General features: G+C 38.5%; 1 protein-coding gene and 1 long non-coding RNA gene across 4 annotated transcripts in view; one reads left to right on the forward strand and one right to left on the reverse strand.

Annotated features, from left to right (window-relative positions):
• The window catches only part of kdm4b (lysine (K)-specific demethylase 4B), a 170,214-nt gene that overhangs the window by 85,315 nt on the left and 62,280 nt on the right, over positions 1–22,619 (forward strand). For 2 of the 3 annotated variants that reach the window (XM_066647154.1, XM_066647155.1), the window contains exons 9-10: positions 8,836–9,032; positions 18,921–19,141. In XM_066647154.1, coding sequence (XP_066503251.1) covers positions 8,836–9,032; positions 18,921–19,141 — 418 coding nt within the window. Of the gene's footprint in view, positions 1–8,835; positions 9,033–18,920; positions 19,142–21,375; positions 21,448–22,619 lie in introns of those variants that run through there. The other variant, XM_066647156.1, reaches the window with a different exon arrangement.
• On the reverse strand, positions 7,601–9,686 carry LOC136671477 (uncharacterized). The gene is made up of 4 exons (XR_010795717.1): positions 9,654–9,686; positions 8,822–8,979; positions 8,459–8,592; positions 7,601–8,052 (listed from the first exon to the last, which is right to left on the reverse strand). It is a non-coding gene; the product is annotated as an uncharacterized lncRNA (long non-coding RNA).

Below are 22,619 nucleotides of genomic sequence, written 5' to 3' on the forward strand. Positions count from 1 at the left end.
AGAACTGTTAAGCCAATGGATCAGACAGAGGCAAGATATAATTGGAGTAAGGAAGACAGGAGGGGAACAAAAATTCACACTTTTTTCCAATAACCTACTATTAACCATATCCAACCCCACACAGGCACTTCCTAAAATCATGAAAATATTATCAGAATACAGCTCCTTTTTGGGGTATAAGAAGATTAACATGAAACAAAATGCAGGTGCTAACTCTAAATTATGACCCACCAATTGAAATCAGGGATTGCTAAAAATGGAAATGCAGACAGTATAACTCTCAATTATAGTTAGTCAGACAGTATAAAACCCTCACTTGAGGGTTTTACATTTGTTTTTTACATTTCATGTCAAATCTTTGTCTTACTGGAATTCTGTGAAGCTGCTTTGTGACAACATCAGTTGTGAAAAGCGCTATATAAATAAATTTGATTTGATTTGATTTGATATAAGATACTTAAGGGTGGTTATGCATCATGACTTCACTAAAATGTTTGATGCTAACTAAGGCCCCCTAAATGTATTCATAAAATCTGACATATAAAGATGGAATGTGATACCTTTTTTGGACCTACCTTCTAGGATTGAATCAAAAAGATTTAATATCCTTCCCCGAATGTTGTTTTTATTTCAATCCTTACCAATTCTTATACCCCAAAAACAATTTATCAAATAGGACAGACTGTTGTCAAAATACATTTGGAAAGGAAAAAAGCTAGAATCAAATATAAACATTACAATTAAAGAAAGATAAAGGGGGTCGAGGCAATCCCTATCTATGAGACTATTATTGCGCAGCTCAACTGAGACCATTAATATGTTTGTGCTGTCCAGATTACATGGCAGGTTGAAAAGACATGGAGGGGACAACTGTTAAAGCAATACGTGTTGCAATGTTTTGAAACCTTGAAAAGAAAATATGATTTAAGCTTAGACGACTTCTTTAGAAACCTACAGGTCAGAAATTATTTTAAGCAGGACCTAAATGTGAATTTAAAGGATTTAGGATTTGTGGCAACATTTATAACATTAACAAAATCTGGAGTGCACAATACAATCATTTCCAGATTGTACAACAGCATCCTGAAATGTAAAAATGACAACATGCCCGGCCTCCTTGATGCAGATACATCCACCGAGGGTCCCGACGGAACTTGCACATTGACGACTCCATGGCCATAAATACCATCTGGTCTAAATCTCGTCACCCTTGGAGAAACCATGACAGGAAAGTGGACCGTGCTGTCTTAGTCAGTATAGCTAGGTCGGCTAAAATCACTGAATCCACGGACCATAGTGAAGTTAACATCAGGCTTCTCAACACTCGGTCCCTCACGGGTAAAAGCCTTCTCCTCCGGGACATCCTCCTCGACCATAAGCTTGACATACTCTGTCTTACTGAGACGTGGCATCAACCAGGGGACTTCTCCCAGCTGAATGAGCTAACACCGGCTGGGTTTGTTTTACATCTCTCAGCCGCTTGTCACTGGTCGAGGAGGAGGTATCGCGATACTTTACCGTGTGCAGTTGAAAGCCTCCATTCTCACTTTACCTGTCTACTTGAAGTAGTAGCCATACAGCTGCATGGACCAAAACCAACTGTTCTGGCTACTATCTATCGTCCTCCCCAGCCTAATAAGGATTTCATAAATTACTTTTCAGCATTTCTCACATTCCTCTGTTCACATTTTCCCAATATTATTCTGCTTGGTGATGTCAACATACATATGGACAATGTAAACATACCACTACTAAGGATTTTACATCCTGCCTGGAGAGTTTCAGATTACAACAACATATCAACTTCCCAACTCACTCTAAAGGTCATACCTTGGACCTGGTCTGCTGTTCTGGTGTAACTCCACGCAACTGTACTGCCACCGACCTCCTTGTCTCTGATCATTTGTTTATTTCATTCAAAATCTATATAGTTCTATCTAAAAGTAGAACACCACATACCATTACTTATCGTAATATCAAAAATGTTAATCTAACTTCACTTTTATCAGGTATTGACATTCCTAATTCTAGTAATTCAGCCACTATTTATGATATGGTTCATCTCTATAACACTGGACTTCACTCTCTACTGGACTCCTTGGTTCTCATCTCACCTACGTTAGCTCAAAGCTACTGGACGCCAGCTGGAGTGTCTCTTCAGGAAAACTGGACTCTCAATTCACAAGGATCTGTATCATGACCCATCTTCTTCTATATAACGACAACCTTAGAACAGCAAATTCCCAGTACTTCTCCCAACTAATTAGAGCTGGTGATGGAAACACATGGGCCCTGTTTTCTTTGGTCACCTCCACTCTTCACCCACCAGACTCTTTACCTTCACATTTCTACTCTGCCGACCATTGCAATTTACTAATGTCATTCTTTAATACCAAAATAGATCTGATACACCAGCAATTGCTTCCCCTTATATTTATCCATTTACTACATTTCTGTTTCCAACTATCTCCAATATCTCTGATCTCATCGATAAATCTAAACCTTCCACTTCTCAACTTGAGCCTCTGGTCAAACACCCCTGGTCAAAGCATGTTTATCTTCATTATTGGCTCTGATAACTGCCATTATTCACTCCTCCCTCACTTCTGGATCTGTCCCTCCATCTTTCAAGTCTGCTGCAGTCACCCCTATTCTAAAGAAACCCCGCCTAGATCCTAACAACTTCAATAACCTTCGTCCCATCTCTAATCTACCTTTTCTTTCAAAAATCCTAGAGAAGATAGTTGCCTCTTAGGTACATTCCCATCTCTCTAATAACCACCTCTATGAGCAGTTTCTATCTGGGTTTTGTCCCTATAACAGTACAGACACAGCCGTCCTCAAAATAACAAATGACCTTCTGACTGCAGCAGACTCAGGTGTCTTATCTATACTCATTCTTCTTGACCTGAGTGCAGCATTTGACACCATCTCCCATTCTATCCTTCTCCATAGACTATCAGCCATCGGTTTTTCCAACACGTCTTAGTTCTCCTCCAATTTTCACAAACTCAACAGTGATAAAACAGAGGTTCTCCTCGTTGGTTCTAAATCCACCATTGCAAAAGTAAACAGTTTCTCCATCCCAATTGACAATACTTTTGTTTCCCCTTCCCCTCAGGTAAGGAGTCTGGGTGTCATCCTTGATAGCACTCTGTCTTTCCAAACCGATATAAATAACATTACTTGCTCTGCATACTTCCATCTTCGTTACATCAACCGCCTCCGTCCTTCCCTCACTCCTGACAATACTGCTATCCTGATCCACTCCCTGGTCACATCCCACCTGGATTATTGCAATTCTCTTTTATCTGGTCTCCCCATCAAGTCCCTTCATATGTTACAACTGGTTCAGAATGCTGCTGCCTGTATTATCACTAGAACTCCATCCATTCATCACATCTCCCCCGTTTTTCAACAGCTCCACTGGCTCCCTGTTAAATCTCGCATTGACTTTAAACTCATATTGCTTACTTTTAAGGCCATCCGTCACCTTGCCCCACCACACCTCACAGAGCTCCTTCACATAAACAGACCCCTTAGATCCTCCTCAACCATCAGCCTCACTGTCCCTCCAGTCCGTCTGACCACCATGGGGTCTAGAGCTTTTAGGCATACTGCCCCCTGTCTTTGGAACTCCCTCCCACCGGACATCCATAATATTGACTCCCTGGACATTTTTAAATCACGCCTCAAAACCCACCTGTTTAGGACAGCATACAGTCTTTAGCCTTGTCCCTTGATTTTATGTATCTCTTTAATTAGCCTGCTTTAATTTGCTTTGTTTGTACCTGTAGTCTTGCTTTGATTTTCTTTATGTATGGTGACCTTGAGAGTCTTGAAAGGCAGCAAAAATAAAATCTATTATTATTAACACTATCTATGTTAAAAGGAAGTGGGAAAAAGAAGGTAAACTGACAATTACAGAGGAAGGGTGGGAGCCCACAAGTATCGGGGAATGGGGGATACTTGTTGGAGATGTGGGGGTAATGGGGCAAACCATTTCCATATTTTTTGATACTGTCAAGCCATTCACCAGTATTGGTCTCAAATTCATGATCATATACAGAATTTATTTTCATTTGTTTTTCCTTTAACCTTTGAAATCATGTTTTTTGGTAACATATCGGGGATAAACTGAATTTGAATGCTTAAAAAAAATGTACATCTTACTGGCAGCACGTAAAAAGGCTCTCACGAGGAGATGGCTCCAGCCTGAACCACTAACAACTGAAGACTGGATAAATAGGATTTGTGCACAAAATTGTACGTACATGACAATGATGTGTTTACAATTAGGCCTCACCGTTCCAATGTTTTGTTTTTTGTTTTTTTTTTTTTAGCTAAAAGTTAAAAAATGTAAAAGCAAAAGCAAGTAAATTCTCGTGCTATTGTAAAATCGTGTGCTTTCTCAATAAAAGAGTTAATTATAAAAAAAAGTTCTCAATAAATTAACAGTAAAATGAATATATTTAAATAAAAATAAATATTTTAAGTAATAAAGTAAAAGGAATTATAACATGAAATTAATCAAATAATATTCCAATATATTGAAAAAAAATATATATAAAAATATAGATTTATAAATTAAGGCAAGTCTTTTTTTAATCAAACTAATGAAGTCTGAATTTAAAAAATAAATACACACACACACTGAACAAAAACATAAATGCAACACTTTTGTTTTTGCTCCCATTTCTCATGAGCTGACCTCAAAGATCTAAGAGACAAAGTCTATGTACACAAAATTTCTTTTTCTCTCAAATATTGTTCACCAATTTGTCTAAATCTTTGTTAGTGAGCACTTCTTCTTTGCTGAGATAATCCATCCACCTCACAGGTGTGGCATATCAAGATGCTGATTAGACAGCATGATTATTGCACAGATGTGCCTTAGGCTGGTCACAATAAAAGGCCATTTTTATCTCACAGCACAATGCCACAGATGTTGCAAGTCTTGAGGGAGCGTGCTGACTGCAGGAATGTCCACCAGAGCTGTTGCCCATGAATTGAATATTCATTTCTCTACCATAAACTGTCTCCAAAGCCATTTCAGAGAATTTGGCAGTATATCCAACCAGCCTCACAACCGCAAACCATGTATAACCACAATAGTCCAGGACCTCCACATCCAACATCTTCACCTCCAAGATCGTCTGACACCAGCCACCCGGACAGCTGCTGCAATGATCTGTTTGCATAACCAAAGAATATCTGCACAAACTTTCAGAAATCGTCTCAGGGGAGCTAATCTGCATGCTTGTCATCCTCATCAGGGTCTCCACCTGACTGCAGTTTGTCGTCGTAAACGACTTGAGTGGGCAAATGCTCACATGTGATGGCGTATGGCACGTTGGAGAGGTGTTCTCTTCACGGAAGAATTCCGGTTTTCACTGTACATGGCAGATGGCAAGCTGCATGTATGGGGTCGTGTGGTTGAGTGGTTTGCTGATGTCAGCATTGTGAATTGAGTGACCCATGTTGCCAGTGGGGTTATGGTATGGGCAGTCTTATGTTATGGACAACAAACACAGGTGCATTTTATTGATGCCATTTTGAATGTACAGAGATACCATGATAAGATCCTGAGACCCATATCATTGCATTGAATTGGGCTTTAAAAATGATGTATGTTCACTGTCAGATATGTTGTCACTGTGGTGGTACCCATCAATTAGGGAACATAATTATATTATAATTGTAGATTTAAAATGTGTTGATTTCATACACTCTCTTTCATCTCCAGGACTTCTATGTTTTTTGTTATGACATTACTATAATTAAATATTACAAACAAATCTCTCCTTCTGGGGAAGAGAATACACTGTACCTTTAATTAACAAAACTGGACTTTTAAGCATGGTTGTACTTTTAGTGACCAATATTGTACCTTTTTTTGAGAGTGTAAGTTATTTAATAAAGCAGTAATTTCACCATGAACCTTATTCTACCCTTTTCTGAGGGAGGGGATGGTGGTGGTGGTGGTGTGGGAGTGGGGTGTGTGTGTGTGCAGGGGGCCGAGACCGGCACTTATGGCGTACTTCTGGCTCAAACTTTGTCATGGTCCGGTTATCGCAATTTAGTTATGGCTTGCTGGACTAGGGCCGAGTCATTTGAGTCACGCCTCAGCCACAACACTTGTTTCCCAGACTTCACCCAGAACTACCAGCCCACTCTACAGCCGTACATCACAGCTGAAACAATGCCGACTGTGTGTGCCGGCATCGTGCCGAGTGTTTTTGATCCATTTTACTAGCTGTGATGCAATGATGCTCTAATTGAGTCCAGTTCCTGGAGTTTTGAAAGTGAAATATTTGTATGTGAGAGGGGTGCTGAAGTTACCACTCAGAAGTTTACTTAAGGAATATAAATATGCAAAGGTGAGTCGTGAGATGATTTTGTCAGGATCAAAGGATTTAGTGGTAAAAGCAGCAGTGCCAGTCACAAAAGCAGGAAGGAAGTGGAATCCGAAAATGTTCATGCTTGTGGATTATGTACAGGGGTTGGCACACTGAAGCATATCAGCTTGTAAGGATTAGTTTGTCACAGGGTTGGTATACATGGAGACATAATTAGGGGGTAAGGGTTTTAGCATGTTTGTTGGACAGCAAACTGTAGCAGTAAAATAGTTAGGTTTGTGCATGAGGGAGAATGTTTTCAAGAACCAGCGCAAGCTACACATATTTGTAGATGGGGTGAAGCTTGAGATTGGAAAATGCTGGTGGATGTAGGTAAAAACTGCAGGTCCCAGAGTTGTGTTAACTACACAGACATGGTGTTCTACTCTGGTTGGTGATGTAGCACATAAAGTTCACATGGAACTGGTGGCACTGAGCATGCATTAACAGTGCCAGTGGGGCTAGGTACAGCCTGAGTCTCCAGGGAGCACAGTGTAGATTTACAGTTGTTGATGGTAAAGGGTAAGGTAGGACTGTAAAGCTGGCTTGAAATTGGTGGGTCTGGGACGACAGACTTCACTGTTGAGCCGTTTTGTGGGCTTAATTCAGTGAAACACAGACGAGGGGAGGTGCCTACATAATGAAGAGCTATGAAGAGCTAGTGATAGATTGGGTGGTTTGGTTACTCATGGGATGGGCTCAATGAGTAACCGTAGTTGTTAAGGATAGCTGGTTGCTGATCATAAACTGCCACAGAAACCATAGTGGGGTGGGTAGGTTTAGTGGGTAGGTTTATTTGCTAGATGTAGCTGGTTGCTGATTGGATCATAAATGGTCACAGCAAATTTAGTGTTGAGGTGTATGATTTTAACAACAGAAATTTTGTGGCTGCAGGTAGGAAGAGAGTGGTGGGCCCTAAAGCTCTAAATGTTTAGCATGGGATATTTGAATTCTTATCCTGTGTATGATTATAATTTAATTTTAAAATACATCAGCGTTTTTTGAGTGTATGGCAAGTCTGGATTAATTTAATCTAACTAGTTGTTAAACTGAAAAAGAATAAATAAATATTGTGGTCAATTTGTGTTGATTGCTTTTGAATGTGGCATGGCTAGTGCTATGTATCATGTTATACAATGCCTTATGAAAGTCTTCAACCCCTTGGAATTTTTAATGTTTTTCTACTTCACAACCTGGAATTAAAATTGATTATTTGAGGGTTTGCATAATTTAATTTACAGAACATGCCTACAACATTTGTTTTCTTTATTTCTTTATTTATTTTGTGTGAAGAAAAATTTCAATGTGCATAACTGTTCACTCCCCTGAAGTCAGTACTTTGTAGAGACACTTTTTGCAGCAAATACAGCTGCAGGTTGCTTTGGATAATTCTCTATGAGCTTGCCCCATCTTGCCACTGGGATGTTTCCCATTCCTCAAGGCAAAACCTTTCCAGCTCCTTCAAGTTAGATGGTTTCCATTGGTGAACAGAAATCTTCTGACCACAGATTCTCAATTGGATTAAGGTCTGAGCTTTGACTAGGCCATTCCAATACATTTACATGTTTCCCCTTGAACCACTTGTGTTGATTTAACAGTATACTTAGGGTCATTGTCCTGTTGGAAGGTGAACCTCTGTCCCAGTCTCAAATCACTGAAAGACCAAAACAGGTTTTGTTCAAGAATATCCCTGTATTTAGCACCATCCCCTTCCCCTTGACTCATTTAACATTTTCCCAGTCCTTGCTGCTGAAAAACATCCCAAAAGCATAATGCTACTACCACCATGTTTCACTGTGTGGAAGCTGTCAACAACAGTGTGTAGACAGCACCCATGTCTACAATGTTCAGAGCTCTACAATGTATATCAGCACCTTTTGAAAATGTTTGGGAAGTCCATATTTAGAGTTAATTTCAACAAAAAACATATGAATGACATACATACTTTTCTCACATTATTGCTGCTGGGTTTTTGTGGAATATTAGCATGTGTAGCTTTTTGAGAATAAACATTTTTGGGTAGGTGAATTTTGTTAAAATATCAAGGCATGTCAGATCACCTCAGACTGCAGGGGGTTGTTGTCCTTCTTGACCAGTCTGAGAATTTTGGTGGGCTGCCCTCTCTTGGAAGGTTTGTTTGGTACCATGTTCTTCACAACAACTTTGTCCCTGACTTGTTTGCAGATCTCCTTAGCTTCAAAACAAAGGGGGTGAATACATATGCACAAAGCAATTTTCTGATTTTTCTCATTTCACTTCACAAACTTAGACTATTTTGTGCATATGCATCACATACAGTTCAGATAAAAAAAAAAACATTTAAACACAGGTTGTAATGTAACAATATAGGTAAAAAGCCCAGGGTAGGTGAAAATGTTGGCAAGGTACTGTAGTTCTGGTATTTTTAACTGTCTTTCTCTGACCTCCTGTTTTGTAGTGCACATGTCGTAAGGATATGGTGAAGATCTCCATGGATGTTTTTGTTAGGCTCCTGCAGCCTGAGCGCTACAAGATGTGGAAGCAGGGCAAGGACACTGTAACACTGGACCACCAAAAGCCCACCACGCTCACGAGCTCAGAGCTGGAGAATTGGCGGAAGAACAGGGTTACATTCAGAGACAAAATGCTTCACAGGTGAGAAATGCAACTTACATTATCATGTTCATACAGCACTGTTTCTTTATCAATTATATGTTAATAAAATGAAAAGGTGCTTGTATTTAATAACCTTAAAAACAACTCTATTTAAACATAAACTTGTCAGTTTCACATGAGCTTTCTAGTGTAAACTGGTTGCTTGAATCATTTCAGTACAGTGTGTAGTCTTCAGTTTTGTAGTTATGAATAATAGCAACTGAGGTAATAACAGAGCTTTCCATGATCATACACCTTCCTTGTCATGACTGGGTGGAACACAAATGCAGTAACACAGATTTAAGACAAGTAAACAAAACCGAGAGGAACTAGATAGAGAAACAACTAAAACAAGAAACAAAACCCTGAAACAGTCAAACAAGAAACTGTACTTATTTTGTAAGTCGCTTTGGATAAAAGCATCTGCCAAATGCATAAATGTAAATGTACAAAAAAGACTGAACTAAAGTAAAAGACTGAACTAAAGACTAAGCTAGAACTAATCAAACAGAATATATACAAAAAGGTACAAACAGACCAGACTAGAAAGGTATGGTAAGGTACAAACAGACCAGACTAGAACAGTACAGAAAGCTACAAACAGACCAGAGTGACTCTTACCAAAGAGGTACAAACAGACAAGAGAGAGACAGGTTCAATAAGGTAATGTCCACTGAAACAAGGGGGCTTAAATACAAGAGCACAGACAAGGAACACCTGGGAAGGATAACGAAAGGGCAGGGCAACAAAGGAGACACAAGTGGACACAAGTGATTACAGGACAGGGCTAGGGCGGAGCTAAGGGGTAGACCAAGACATAAAAAACAGAGCCATGTGCTCCTCAAGCACATGGCTTACTAGGAAAGAAAACAAGAATCAGGGCCGAGAGTGATAGTCCTGACATCATTTGTATACATTTATTTCAGCAAGGTAAACAGGGCTTATAACTTCAGCATGTTATCAAAAATGTTTTTCAAATTTAAAATTTTACTGAATGACAGTAAAGCAGTGCCTTCACCAGAGAAAACTGTCTGATTAGGACATAGGAATTGGCAACATCAACTGTGATTTTTTTAATGTCAATAAAAGAAAATACCTTCATATTTTATTAAACAGAATAATAGAGCAATATGCACTGTAAAAAATGTGACCCATTAGTTACTTAAAACAATTATGGCAACAAAGTGACACGTAATATTAATGAGTAGATTCTAATTTTCAAACTTTTAATTAACATTCATTGAATAAATTAACTAAATTTAAGCAAGAAAATTATGTAAATGTTAATAAAATGCACAGTTAAAATGTGTTGGATTTAGTAATAACATGCCTACATATGAATTAATATAGCTCAAAAATATTGAGTAAAATACAAATTAATTTCAAAAGGAAAATTAATGAATATTTACTAAGTATTGATTTACATTTACTAAATATCATTTACTAAAATTAAGTAGCATTTACTATATATCTGGAGAAAGCTTGTTTCTATTTACTAATTATAGTAACTATATATCTATTCAATAATATCACGTGTCACTTTGTTACCATAATATTTTTACTTTAAATCTACTTAATATGTCGCTTTAGTGCCATGTTTGATTCAACAGATCAATATGCATAAAAATAATGCCAGGTAAACATTTATTCAACTCTTGCAACATTTATTCATACAAAAATTGAAAATTGATACAACTACAACAAGGTTCACAGGCAGAATATTTTTTGTGGATGTGATGCTCGGTCAAAACTTGTTGGTGCACTTAAATCACAACGTTTTGAGACTGCACTCATACCGGATCAATTTAATTAGGATTCAGCATGCACCTGCAAATAGATGAATATTAATTTTAACTTTATAAGTAAGTGTAATGTTTTAGTGTTAGTTTTAGTTCATTCAGAAATGTTCATTTTGGTTTGGTGATATATGAAGTTAAAACTAATAGCTTTTTGTCTATTTGCAGGTGCATCCTGAGTCCTAATTATATTGATTGGGTATAATTGTAAACAAAATATGATATCTTGTATTTCAAATACATTATGTACATAAAATATAAACAGACATAACCTTGCTGTAGAGTCAAATAATTTGGTTTTACGATTCAGATTTCACAGAAAAAAAGTAAATTGGGAGCCATGTCAGCTACAGCCTGTTTTCGAACACTACTACAAAATGGCCGAAACACATATTAGTGCAATTAAACAGTGAATATAACACCGTTTCTGACACAGAAATAACATCAGCAGTAAAAATTGAGAGTGATCTGAATGGTCTACTTTAAAAGAAACTCCAGGTATATGGCGCGAAAAGAAAAAATGCTATTGAGAAAGAGATTTTTTTAAACTAAGCAGGAAATCAAAAGAGATTAAAAATAAAAACAAATTTAGCTAGGTGTTCCTACACAATATTATGAACAAATGCATTCGGATATATTGAGTATGGAATGCTAACATAATACGTAAAATCAGTCTGTTACCTAGGTCTCTCTCTCCCTGCTCATAGCAGTTGCTATTGTATCCCAGGTTGTTGCTATAGTGTTGCTATGGTATCCCAATTGCAGGCTAAGGTGTTGCTAAGTGGTTGCTATAGTGTACAAAGATGTTGCTAAGGTGCTGATAAGTAGTTGTTATGTGGTTGCTATGGTGGTTATTAAGCTGTAGCTATGGTACTCCAGGTAGAGATGTTTACAAATAATTTTTGCAAGCCAAAGTCAAGTCTCAGATCTTGAGCTTGAGGCCAAGTCAATACTCAAGACTCTCATTGAGTCCAAGTTGAGTCTCTTTTCTCTTATGGTTAAAAAAAAATGACTGACATTTGTACCAGCCCATAACATTATTAGTTTAAATCATGTACTGTATTTAAATCATTAACTGTTTTAGCACACACTGCAGTATCTAAATGGATCAGTTGTATAATAAACTTTTAAAACTACACTGCTCAAAAAAATAAATAGAACACTTAAACAACACAATGTAACTCCAAGTCAATCACACTTCTGTGAAATCAACCTGTCCAGTTAAGAAGCAGCACTCATTGTGAATCAATTTCACCTGCTGTTGTGCAAATGGAACAGACAACAGGTAGAAATGAGAGGCTATTAGCAAGACAAACACTATAATGGTGGTTTCTGCACCACCAAAGAGTGGTTCTGCAGGTGCTGATCACAGACCATTTCTCTGTTCTCATTTTTTCTAGCTGGTCAGTTTTGCATTTTGTCAGTGCTCTGGCCCCTAGAGGTAGCATGAGGTGGTGTCTACAACCCACAGAATTTGCTCAGGTAGTGCAGCTCTTTGAAGATAGCACATCAATGTGAGTTGTGGCAAGAAGGCATCATGTCTTGTTCCCTCCACCAATGCCACATTGTACCACAGAATGTCCAGGAGTTTTAATCCAGGTCTGGGAGGAGATCCCACAGGAGCATTCCCAGGTATTGAAGGGATGTCATACAAGCATGTGGAGGCCACACACAATACTGAGCCTCATTTAACTTGTCTTGAGGAATTTCCACTGAAGTTGGATCAGCCTGTAATTTGATTTTCCACTTTCATTTCGAGTATAACTCCAAATCCAGACTTCCATGGGATAATAATTTTGATTTACATTGATAATTTTTGTTATTTTGTTCTCAACGTATTCCACTATGTAATGCATAAATATTTTCAACTGGAATATTTACTTCATTGAGATCTAGGATGTGTTATTTTAGTGTTCCCTTTAATTTTTTTAGCAGTGTACGCAGTGTGAGGAAACCCAAAAAAAGCTTTACAACTCTATTTTTGCAATGTTTGCTAGTTGATTTTTCTGCACTTCAGGATCCATGGTGGAGTTGTTTTTAGCATCAGTATTTATTGGTTATTACCTATCTGGGTAGCCCATGCACCTCATGCATAATATTTGTGTTTGAAGAAAAAAAAAAAACTATTGTAAGTCAAGGTCAGTGAGAACAGATGGCTACATTGTTTGATATAGGAGATTACTGTACTCAGCGCAGTGTCTCACGTAGCAGGTTCACCACCTGGGGTGGAAACAAAAAGAAAGCGGTGGTTGCCTCGTGTGCCTTGTGCACTAGCTCCAAGTTTGACTCACGGAACTGTGGAGTAGAGGTCTGCGCTAGACTGATTTTTTTTATGTCCCGCTCCTGCTAGATTTCATCTCACTCTTGCCAACACACATTCCTTTCTGACTGTTCCACACAATCTCACATTCTCTGATTCACTGCTAGACAGAGAAGGGACTTGATTAGGGTCACCAGTCATCTCATATATGGACGCTAAAAGCGGTGTTCTGTTTGGAACAGATATGGGATGCGTTTTATCATGAATATTTGACGTTAGACTGTCTCTCTCAGCCGGAGGTGGGTGCAGATACTCCACAACTCCTAAACAGAACTCACTTCTCATTGGTCATCACTTTTATTTAGCCAATCAGCAGCCAGAGTCGGCTGTCCATCAGTCAGTGCTGCAGACAGTGGAGACACAGTCCCTTCTATGGAGGTTGATTTTCTGTGGCGCTGAGAGTAGCAGAGAAACAGCTATGCTTTGCTGCAGACAACAACAGTAGGGTAGAGTCAATTAAGATCATTTCAAATAAATAATACAGCCTATAGGTTTACTCCATTTAATAAATAAATGGAAACTATAAATAAAATTCCAGTGGGCTTTAACACGAAATTATTAAAGAAGCAGTATATTTTCCAAACAAAATTAACCAAATAAAAGGCATGGCTACAAAAGGCTTGGTGCTGCCATGTTTAGTGGTGTTATATGTGTTTGCACATATATGCCATTGTACATGGCAGGGAGGGAAGCGAAATCAGGCCGAGGTCCTACTTTATATTAAGTGTTTCTAATAACTGTGTAGTTACACATGAATAACATATGCAAAAACAATGTAATTAGTACCAGTTACAGATGGATTACAGTAGTAAAGCTTATGTAATTACATATGTGTATCAACTTCAGTTTTTCCTTTTGTAATTACACAAATGGATATTCCTAGTTGTAACAGGGTATTTCATTCATTCATTATCTGTGACCGCTTATCCAGCTCAGGGTCGTGGTGGAACCATTGCGCGCAAGGCAGGAATATACACTGGAGGGGACGCCAGTCCTTCACAGGGCAACAAACTAACACACATTCACTCACACAGTTAACAGGATAATTGTAAAATTATAAAATTATTATTATTACTACTTGAAATAAAGATTGTTCACAAGCTTCGAATCTTGAGATTGAGTCTGAAGTCACTGTTTGAGTCACACAAGTGCAACCCTCAACTTAGTTGTAGAAAGCTAGAAAGATAGACAGATAGTTAAAAAGTAAGAGAACATCTCATAAAGACTTAGTGTGTGTTCATATCATATCAAAAACTGAATCACTGTGTTAAAATGACATTCAACCGACAAGACTACAGTTTAACTTTGAGGTTTGATAAAAAAGAAGTAATGTATTTATTACATGAACATGGCATCACTGGGAACCAGTCATATATTTTGCAATACTTACATTTCTATACAAATATTGGACTGATAAAATAGCGCTGTATGTATTGCAAGTCCACTCACAGCCTTGTTTGATATATTAAGTAACCACTTGCTCTCTGGCAGAGATGGACACTCAAATTAGTGTCTTGTGTTCAAGTTGCACAGATAGACTTAAGACTCGGCTTGTAACTTGTATCCTCAAGTATGATGTTGATGAGCAAACCATAAACAGTGGAGTGTAGTGGTTTTTAGCGGGAGCACCGTGACAGCCTTCAGTGAGTTTAAAAAGTGCAAAGAATTTGGGAAACAAATTAAAGATATTGACCACATCCAACTTCATAAGGCATGTGAAAACACACCTGAATATGTCTGTTTAGTGTACACTAGGTGCTTAGCCTTCTTCTTAGCTTAACCCTCTGGAATCTGAGGCCTTTCAGCCATGTCTGAGGTGATCTGACATGCCTTGACATTTTAACAAATTTCACCTACCTAAAAAAGATTATTCCCAAAAAGCTACTCATGCTAATATTCAGCACAAACCCAGCAACAATAATGTGAGAGGAGTATGAAGCCGTTCCTCCTCATGCATCCATACCATAATGCATGAGTGTGCTGTATTGGAGCTCTGCGCTCAGTGTGAATACACAGCAATGTGTTTCTGTTTATATGACTAAATGGGCATTTACCACATTGTGTTGCGGCCTTTTGTTACTTTTAACGACTAACTAAAAACACATTTCTGTTCAACCTCGATATATTTGAAAAGTAGACCCTTTAAGGTTTCTGGGGGTAGGTTTATTTCTAGGTTTGAAACTCGCTAAGTTGCATAAGTGTTTTTGTGCAAGCTCTGGATTTATCTTGCTGGTGGGGTCGCCGACTTCAGAGGGTTAAAATACAGAACAGTTTTTTTCCATCTCCCTACCCTCAGCTTATTCTGGCTTGACAAACTGAAATATAAATTATACAGAAGTAATATTGCTTCTAGCTTGTTCTTTTTGAGAGTTATCACATTTTATTGTTTATTATTGGCTGGAGACAAAATGTTTAAAAAGACCAAACAGATGTCATATTTTTTTAATAAAAACTGTAAGGAAATGTGCATGATTTAAACAAAGAAACAGAAAAGTGTTAGATTTTACACACACACACACACAGTTGTATTTTGCACAAAGTGAATCAGTTGTGTTCTTTTTTTAAATATATCTTACAAATATATAAGCAGTTTATATTTACACTAAACTTCCTATATGGAGTTTCTGTATGTTATATTGCCCTGAGATTCTAGCCTAAAGGCTGATGACTTGATTCAGACTCTAGCCTAAACACTTGTGACTTGACTCAGATCTAGCCTAAAGACTTGTGACTTGACTTGGACTCTAACCTAAAGACTTGTGACTTGACTCAGACTTGAGAACATCTATGCTCTCTGGTGTTCTGGCTTTAAAAATGTAAAAAATTTTTGACTGTTTTCATGTAATGTTAAACAAAAAGCTATGTAGATAAATTTTCAGTAACAGTCAGATATGTCTAATCAAAACTTGGACACATCTTATTAGTCATTGGTGGAATAGGGCTATTCACTGTATAGAATTGTGTACCAGCCCTACCCCTGCACAACATAAATTATGGCCTCAAACACGAAGAAGATGAGCAGTTCCACAAATTAACTCTTGATTAGCTCAATCAGCTTCTTGAGGTCATCACCTGGAATGTTTTTCAGTGGAAAACCATTCCAGGTGATGACCTCAAGAAGCTGATTGAGAGAATGCCAAGAGTGTGCAAAATTGTCATCAAATCTACTTTAAAAAATCAAACCTATAAAACGTATTCTGTTTTTTTTTTAACACTTTTTTGTTTGCTACATAATTCCATGTGTGTTCCTTCATAGTTTTAATATCTTCCATATTTACAATGTAGAAAATAATAAAAATGAAGAAAAATCATTGTATGAGATTTCCAAAATTAAGATTGGTACTTTACATTCGCAATATGTGGAAAATGGCCCAAAACAAAGGCAACCTCCCTGAGTGATCTTGTACAAACATTTGAGTGTGTCAGGGACGTGGAGTCGGACTGACGGAGGCGGACGCACTTGCTAAAACACAATAAACATTTATTTAAACAAAAGATAACAAAACAGAGATACTTTAACAGAAAGGCAACACAGGGAGCTAACAGAAGTAGACAAAGGGAGAGACAAATACAGAGAGCTGGACAGACTAAACCTAAACATGGAGAGATAAAGCAAACGGGACAGACAGACTAGAGAGCCAAACAATTTGATGACAGTGGAAACGGCGACAGAGTATACTAAACGAATGACAGACAAACAGGAAGTGAGACAAGGGAACTTAAATACATAACACAGACAAAACACACCTGAGACAGATAACGAGGGGGACGGATTACAAGTAACACTGACGAGGACACTGACAAGGAGGTGGAACAAAGGCGGGACAAGGGCGGAGACATGAACAATAACAAACAGAGCCATGTGCTAAGTGAGAACATGGCGGGGAAAACAGACAAGACAGGACAAGTGCGTGACAGAGTGGTACTGTATTAATAATGTATTCATGATTATCTTACATATTTATAGTGAGACATTTTTCAGTGTTTCCACTTTTAATTATCAGAGCAGGATAATCAAAATGTAAGATCTAGGCAAATACAGTGAGTGCAGAATTATTAGGCAAATGAGTATTTTGATCACATCATCCTTTTTATACATGTTGTCCTACTCCAAGCTGTATAGGCTTGAAAGCCAACTACCAATTAAGTAAATCAGGTGATGTGCATTTCTGTAATGAGAAGGGGTGTGGTCTAATGACATCACTCCAGCAACGTTACTGGAGTATCAAGAAGCACAAGGTGTGGGATACTCAGGGACATGGCCAAGGTAAGGAAGGCTGAAAAACGACCACTTTTGAACAAGAAACAGAAGATAAAACGTCAAGACTGGGCCAAGAAATATCTTAAGACTAAGATTTTTCTAAGGTATTATTGACTAATGAAATGAGAGTGACTCTTGATGGGTGAGAGGCTGGATCAGTAAAGGGCAGAGAGCTCCACTCCAACTCAAGCAACATGAAGGTGGGGTACTGGTATGGGCTGGTATCATCAAAGATGTTCTTGTGGGACCTTTTCGGGTTGAGGTTGGAGTGAAGCTCAACTCCCAGACCTACTGCCAGTTTCTGGAAGACACCTTCTTCAAGCAGTGGTACAGGAAGAAGTCGCTATCGTTCAAGAAAAACATGATTTTCATGCAGGACAATGCTCCATCACATGCATCCAAATACTCCACAGCATGGCTGGCCAGTGAAGGTCTAAAAGAAGAAAAAAATAATGACATGGCCCCCTTGTTCACCTGATCTGAACCCCATAGAGAACCTGTGGTCCCTCATAAAATGTGAGACCTACAGGGAGGGAAAACAGCACACCTCTCTGAACAGTGTCTGGGAGGCTGTGGTGGCTGCTGCACGCAATGTTGATCGTAAAAGATCAAGCAACTGACAGAATCTATGGATGGAAGGCTTTTGAGTGTCATCATAAACAAAGGTGGCTATATTGGTCACTGATTTGTTTTGTTTTTGAATGTCACAAATGCGTATTTCTAAATGTTGTGTTGTTATATTGGTTTACCTGGTGAAAATAAACAAGTGAGATGGGTATAAATTTGTTTTTATTAAGTTGCCTAATAATTCTGCACAGTAATAGTTCCCTGCACAAACATATATCCTCCTAAGATAGCCAAATCTAAAAAAAACCCACTCCAACGTACAAAAATATTAAGCTTTGATATTTATGAGTCTTTTGGGTTGATTGAGAACAAAGTTGTTGTTCAATAATAAAAAAAAATCCTCTCAAATACAATTTGCCTAATATTTCTGCACACACTGTATTTCCTTGTGGATTGAGTTATTTGTGTATATGAATGTTTAATATTGTCTGGTGAATATTTGAATATTTTAAATAATAAAAGCATTAAGAGCAGAAACATTTGGTGTATCGGCTCTACAAATAAAAATATTTCTAATATTTGAGGTAAAGACTTTCTAAAAGAATAAAAGCTGTAACTACAGCAAAGCTGATCAAATTCTTGTTAAAGCCGTTGATTTCAGAAGAAATGTTGAATGAGCAGATGCAAGACATTACAAGATCTTGGCCATAAGCACTACTTCTGAAATGCAAAGGAATCTTAATTTAGGATCAAATTAATTGTGTCTAACTACATGAAGTATACAAACTAGGAAAAGTTGCCATTGCCCGATGTTATAATTGCGTTAACGCTAATAAATATGTGGACCTTTAATGTCTGATTGAGGTGAATCAGAATGAACACTATTGCCGTATTCATTGGACAATGAAGTAAATTAATTGTATTTTGTTTATGTGTTCCCTCAGAGCTCAGCAGAAAATAAAACAACTGCGAAGGCTGAAGCTGGAGGAGCTGAAGTTGCTGGCTGAGGAGGGCATTGAACTGGATATGGCTGATTACCAGCAGCGTGTGGAGGAGAAGGAAGCACACAGGAAGCAGCAAAGAGAGGATAAGATGACCATGGAGGCCATGGAGATGCTGGAGACTCTGGAGCGTGAGGAAAAGGAGGCAGCACAACGTGAAGAGGGTGAGAATAATAATGCACCAAAATGAAGTGACACCGAGGGTTCAAGCACATGCCAGCACAATCACACCTTTAGCAGTTTGGACCAACTACACCTCCATAAGGACAATGATCAGTTTTACAGCAGGGAAAATAATTGTATAAATAATCCAGTCAAAATGTACTTCATTCTTTCTTCTATGTTAAACTTGTATTTTTAATAAGGAATTTAACTGAGGACATTTACAATGTGTCACTTCACCAATTTAATCAGTGGCAGGATTTGAACCTAGGCCTAGACTAACACATTACTCCATAAGGCTTTTTGTGCTTTCTTTACATCGTTTGAATCGGCATCAGTAGGCAATCAAACATGAAACACACCAAATGAAACAGCCACTGGATTCGAACCTAGGCCATCTAGTTCCAGTGTCAAATACTAACAGCATGTGCCATACCATTGCTTAAAAGTTTGTTACACTTTCTTAAACTTGTGGTTAATTGATCCAGATTTTGCAGTATTACAATGAACATTAAAAGAAATACTTTTCAGTTGAACACGTTTTTAACAGCCTTTGTGTACAAGATTCCTCAGTGATCCAGCACAGGGTTTGCACCCTGTACCAATGGGCCAACAAGGCAGTAGTTTTCATAATTAGTTCTCCATAAATATTGCCACCCCTGGTTAAGAAGTGTTCTCTGGCTTCTAATAATTTTTTTAAAATAATATAGGACAACAGTGCAAAAAAAGAGAGAAAAATATAAGCTTTAATTCAAGTGGGGAAAAAAATCACACATTAAAAAATAAATCTTTTGAATGAAATTATGTGTGCCAAAATTATTGGCACCCCTGGTGTTAGTACTTTGTACAACTTCTTTTTGCAAACAAGGCAGCACTTAATCTTCTTCTATAACTCTTCACAAGATGGGAAAATACAGAAAGAGGGATCCTCGACAATTCCTCTATGCACAACATCTCTAAATCCTGGGTCTGAGTCCTGAGTCCTGGGTCTCCTGGAATATGGGTCTTCAGCTCACCCCACAGGTTTTCTATTGCATTGAGGTCTGGGGACTGAGATGGCCATGAGGGAAGCTTGATTTTGTGCCTTGTGAACTATTCTTGAGAAGATTTGGCCACTTGTTTAGAGTCGTTATCTTGCTGGAAGACCAAGTGACGACCCATCTTCAGCTATCGGGCAGAGGTGACCAGATTCTGATTAAAAATGTCCTGATATTTCAAAGAATGATCCCATGTATCCTTACAAGGTTCCCTGGTCCTTTGGAGGAGAAACAGGCCCACAACATCACCAATCCTCCCCCATACTTAATAGTGGGCATGAGATGTTTTTCTGCGTACTCATCCTTGGTGTTACGCCAGAGCCACTTAGAGTGTTTGTTGCCAAAAAGCTCTATCTTGGTCTCATTTGACCAAAGCATAAAATCCCAGTACCGCTTGGCAAACTCCACACGTTAACTCTTATGAGTATAACTCAGAAAAGGCTTTCTCTGTGCATGCCTCCCAAACAGCTTGTTGGCATGTAGATGGCGCCTGATGTTTGTTTGGAAGACCTTGTAACCCCAAGATGCTACCATTTGATTCAATTCTCTTACAGTGAGCTTTGGAGATACCTATACCCCAGGGAAACAGGAAGTAATGAATTACTAATAAAAGGTTCCTAGATAAGTATCTTTATCCACTTTATAACCTACAGTAGGAAATTACATAAATGGTTCAAATACATTTATTTCCAAGAAATTGTTAAGGGTGCCAGTAATTGTGGAACAGGTAATTTTATGGGAAATAATTATTTCTTAGTCAGGATTTTTTCTTTTTCTTTTTTTTTCACTTGAGTTGAAGGTTGCTTTTTTTCTAAATCAGAGTGAGATTATGCTTTTGCAATAAAAAAAAAAATAATTTATTTTAAGGCTTTTAACACATTATAACTAGTGGTGCCAATAATTATGGAGGGCGCTGTATGATTTGGGTGGTGGATCATTCTCAGGACTCTAGTAACACTGACATTGTGGTGATATATCAGTGTGTGTTGCACTCTTTTGAGTGGATGAGACACAGCAGTGCTGCTGGAGATTTTAAAACCTGTGTCCACTCACTGTCCTCAAAGTTAGACACACCAACCCTGTCGGTCCACCTTATAATTATAATCATACACAACACAAGATGTAAAATATTCTATGCCAATCCATTAGATCTTAGGGTTCCCGGCAGTCACATAATTTCTGTTGTTCCAATCTTACAGCTACACCCAAAGGTTGCTGTGGCCATTTATGATTCGATCAGCAACCAGCTACCCTTAACATCTACAGTTACTCATTGAGCCCTTCACATGAGTACCCAAATCACCCACTGCATCACTAGCTCTTCACAGGGGTCATCAGGTAGGCACCTCCTCTCGTCAGTGTTTCGCTGAATTAAGCCCACGACACCTTTAGAAAGCTCAACATTGAAGTCTAGCGTCCCAGACCCACCCCCCTTCAAGCAAGCTTTACAGTTGTACCTTACCCTTAAGTATCAACAACCGTAAATCTACACTTGTCTCCCTGGTGACTAAGGCTGTACCTAGCTCCACTGGCACCATTAATGCATGCTCAGTGCCACTAGTTCCATGGGATCTTTACGTGCTACATCACCAACCAACACAACAACACCTCTGCTGTGCATTTCCCCAACTAGTCTGTGTTCTCCTTATCCACAACCACTGGCTAGACTTTTCAGCTTCCCTTAATTTCCTGCCCCTGATGCTGAACTGCACAAACAGGGATGTGGCAGACTTGGCTACAAATCCCCTAACACCTATCTCCACCGGTCTAACATGTGCCACCCACGTTCCCTCATCTCGGCCAAGTCTGCAAACTTCAGCTTCTTTGATTCATCTACTACATCCTCAAATGGAACAGTTAACTCTATAAAATAAACTATCCGTTTACTTTCAGAGTACAGCACTATATCTGGCTTCAGTGTAATTAATGCAATGCACTCTGGGACCTGCAGTTTTTTCCCTACGTCCACCAATAATTTCCAATCTCGTGCTTTGCCCCATCTACCAATATTCATAGCCTGTGCACATGCAAATATGTTCACTCTCACGCACATCCCTAATCACTTCATTTCTACAACCACTCGTTAATGCGTTTTCCTGTTTGCTGTCCAATGAACATGCTAAAACCCTTAGCACCTGATTATGACTCCATGTATACCTCCCCTGTGACAAACTAACCTTACAAGCTGATAGAATATGCATATATAGTTATAAAGGCAGAGACAGTAGCTCATCTGTTGCATCACAATTTGTGTTGTTCGTACTCTAGTCCTTTATCAGTGAACACAGGACAGTGTCAGATGGAGGACTATTCTCAGTCCATCAGTGAGGCTGAGGGGTTTAAAACTCCAACACCTTAATCATACTTGCTGTGTGGACGTTCTAACTATTGAGGAATGTGAAAGGGATCAATGAAAGTATTCAGAGCAAGAGGTGAACATTTT

This window comes from Hoplias malabaricus, chromosome 16 (assembly GCF_029633855.1).
Source record: "Hoplias malabaricus isolate fHopMal1 chromosome 16, fHopMal1.hap1, whole genome shotgun sequence".
NCBI classification, from domain to species: Eukaryota; Metazoa; Chordata; class Actinopteri; order Characiformes; family Erythrinidae; genus Hoplias; species Hoplias malabaricus.